Source organism: Plasmodium cynomolgi, chromosome 12, assembly GCF_000321355.1.
Source record: "Plasmodium cynomolgi strain B DNA, chromosome 12, whole genome shotgun sequence".
NCBI classification, from domain to species: domain Eukaryota; phylum Apicomplexa; class Aconoidasida; order Haemosporida; family Plasmodiidae; genus Plasmodium; species Plasmodium cynomolgi.
The window spans coordinates 2,634,928-2,638,226 of NC_020405.1; the positions used below are offsets into that span (position 1 = coordinate 2,634,928).

The 3,299-nt window shown below is 41.0% G+C and overlaps 1 protein-coding gene across 1 annotated transcript; it reads right to left on the reverse strand.

The window, feature by feature from the left end:
• Nucleotides 1-59: 59 nt before the first annotated feature.
• PCYB_126940 (RNA binding protein) lies at nt 60-3,148 on the reverse strand (the record flags this gene model as incomplete). The annotated part of the gene is made up of 4 exons (XM_004224028.1): nt 60-1,826; nt 1,888-2,019; nt 2,572-2,624; nt 2,863-3,148. 4 exons carry the CDS (start codon nt 3,146-3,148, stop codon nt 60-62), a joined length of 2,238 nt encoding a protein of 745 aa, XP_004224076.1.
• Nucleotides 3,149-3,299: the final 151 nt, after the last annotated feature.

The following is a 3,299-nucleotide window of genomic DNA, read 5'->3' on the forward strand; positions in this document are numbered from 1 at the left end:
AAAAAAAAAATCCAGGGAGGTAAAATGATAAAGCGAGATGGAACATTTTTTTTTAAATTCTATTTTTTGACAAGATATGCTGCTAATGAACTAAACTGATTGAGCCAATTGGGGACTTCATTTTTGTTTTCTTCCTTTCGAGTTGGTTCGCTTAACTCATTGGAGGTGTCATTCTCCTGGTTCAGCTGGGTGGTAGAATTATTCTGGGCTGCCATGGCCCCTTTTTGAACGTTGGGATCACTGCGGGACGGCATGACTTGCGTTGTCACTGCTGTGATTCCATCGGACTTGTTCGCATTGGGGAAGCCTCCATGGTTGTTACTGTTGCCGTGGGGCATGTTGTTACCTACAAGGATGTTATTCTTCTTCACACCTTGCACGTTATTGAACGTGTTACTACTATGAAGCGGGAAATTATTAGCCACTGCATTGCTGGGGCCACCTCCCCCCTGCTGCTTAGCAAAATCGCCATAAAGGTTACTGTGGTTGTTTCCGTTGATGTTACTCTTCATCACTCTCCCTGCAGCACCCACCGCTGCAACTGAATTGGTAAACTTGTTCTGATGATGATTGCTCAAAATTTGAAAGTTCTTATTCACATGGATTTGGTTGACATTTGTCATGGGAGATTCTTGCTGATTAAAATTGGCAGCTGTGCTATCTTTCACGGTCACACCGCCTTGAGCAGCCACACCATCTAGAGCAGCCACGCTGTCTTGAACAGCCACACCGTCTTGAAAAGCCACACCGTCTTGAGCAGCCACACCATCTTTTTTATCGAAAAATTGTGGATTATAACATACAACCCCCAGGAAGATATTATTAAAATTGTTTGAGCTGTTTCCACCACCAAAGCTGTTAATACCTCCAACGCTGTTGCAGAACTCTTTAAAAATGGCACTTCCTGGGAAGATAATATACATATGCCAATCGTCACTTGTGGAGGATAATCCAACTCTATCCTTACTATTGAAATAGTTTCTATAGGTATCCAAAATATTTTCGTCTTCTTTATTCTCTATTTGGAAATAATACGTGGCTTCTATTTTTGGAAGTGTTTTCATTTTTTTTCTGTGACTTATGACTATGCTGGAGATGCTATTGTTCAGAAATTTTTTTACGTCCCCGTTTACAGCATATCCGATAACGCTGAGATTTTCTTTATTCTTCATTTCGAGGGTTCCTTTCCACAGGGCGTACTTCACATTACTAGTGGGATTGTTTAATCCCATATTGGGAATGGTACTTCCACCGCTATGCAAGGAGGATAAGAGTTTTTCATTTCCGTGGAGCTGTCCTTCCTTATTCGCTATCCCATTGTTCAACATATGGTGCTTGCTAGGTTCTTTCAACGTTGAGGAATTCTTCCCCCCTGTTAAAAGGTTATTCTGTTCGGTGTGGTACAGTGGTGCACCAGGGTTGGTGGCATTTGCGTTCATGTGGATATTCCCCTTGAATTCTTTACTAACCATAGTGCTACTATGCGTGTTGTTTATTGTATTACTTGTCACACTGATATCTACGGCGGGTCTGTTAAAGACGTGCTGGGCGCACTGCCTCAAATGATCACACAAGTACAGTTTTATCCTGGGGGGTTTGTTCATGCCATCCTTAATTACGGACTGTAACATTTCTTCTACTTGCCTATTTTTTGCATCCCCGGTTGGTTTATTTTGCACTTTATTCTCTTCGTACGTCTTTACCAACTTGTTAATCTCTACGTCGTTGCCGTTTACACTTGGCAGGCCGGTCAAACTGCTCGCACTGCCCAAATTGACATTCTCCATGGAGTTGCTTCCACCCGTGCGTAATCGCTTATTTGCATGCTGTGGGGGGGAAGAAAAAAAGAAAAAATGAGCACAAGTGGGCAGAGATGGGAAGAGATACGAATAAGTAACATAACCATATGTGCGAAATCGCAAAATTCTTAATGCTGTGTAAAAATCCTACCTCGTGTTCCCTAAAACCGGTTGCCTCCGAGTCATACGGGTTAACGCTATCGTCATTTAGCATGCCATCCTGAAGTGACAAAAAAAAAAAAATTGTAAGAAAATGGTCGCAGCGGTGTGCACATATGTGGAGATGCACACAAAAAACATAAACCTATGGACATGCACTAAATGGGGGGGGAAAAAAAAAATAGGAAAAATAATTAGAGCATTGCTCCTTAAACTGTCACGCAAAATTACATTTCTCGCCATGCGCTTGTTATTGTTTGGGTATCTGTTGTAGAACTGGTTGTTCCGATTAATTTTTCGGTTGAACTTGTTGCTGCCGTTCGCGGGGCTAGCCATGTTTGCACTGCTGTTCACACCACCATTATGGCTGCCATTATTGTTGCCACTGTTGTTGTTGCTGCCCATGTATGGGTAGTTATTAAAAATGCCACTTTCGTCCTCATCGTTATCGTCATCTACTTTGTTATTGTACCTTTTGAAGTCAATTCGCAAAGCTCTTCCATCTACAGAAATACATAATTAGAAAAAAAAAAAGTGGAGTAATATGTGTGCCTATCCGTCGATTTAATAGAGAATGTTATTTATGCAGAGTGGATTGAAGATGTAACAAAACGTGAGACAATGCTGGGGGGCACAGCGGAATGCAGAGGGTGATCATTTGAATAACTGGATAGGTGTGACAGTATGGCTGAAGCTGCGCTCTTGGCCGCTATCGCAGAGATGGCCGAGATGAGTGCTATGGCGGATGAAACGACCAAGCGGGAACGCAAAAAAAAAAGAAATGAATATACGAAAAATGGAGAAACGGAGAAACGGAGCAAATGAGCAAACGGCCAAAAGAGCAAAAGCTCCCAAACAGCCCCAGCCACAGTCACACGCAAAACTTATTCGCATGAAGGATTACTTAGAAACTTCCCGTTCATTTGCTTTAGACATCTTTTAGCCTCCTCGGGAGCGCTAAAGAGAACGTGGGCATATATGGCATACGGTCCGATACTTGTGTTCACTTTAAGATTGATACTTTCGATAGAACCAAATTGTTTGAATATGTCCAACAGTTCACTTTCTTTTGTCTCTTTTGATATGTTTTTTACGCATAAAATTCTAAGCGCCCTTTCATCATATCTACTCTCAAACTCTTTTTTACTAGTACTCAAACTAGTTTGATTTTGTATTTGCACATCGGTCATTTAGTCGAAACTTTACAGAAAAAAAAAAAAAAAAGGGTAAAAAAAAAAGATACGTCATTTGAAAATGCGCGTAACGAAATGAACCTTCTTTTTCTCCCTTTATCAAACTTTCCCTTTCCCTTTCCCTGTTTTTTTTTTTTTTATTTTTTTT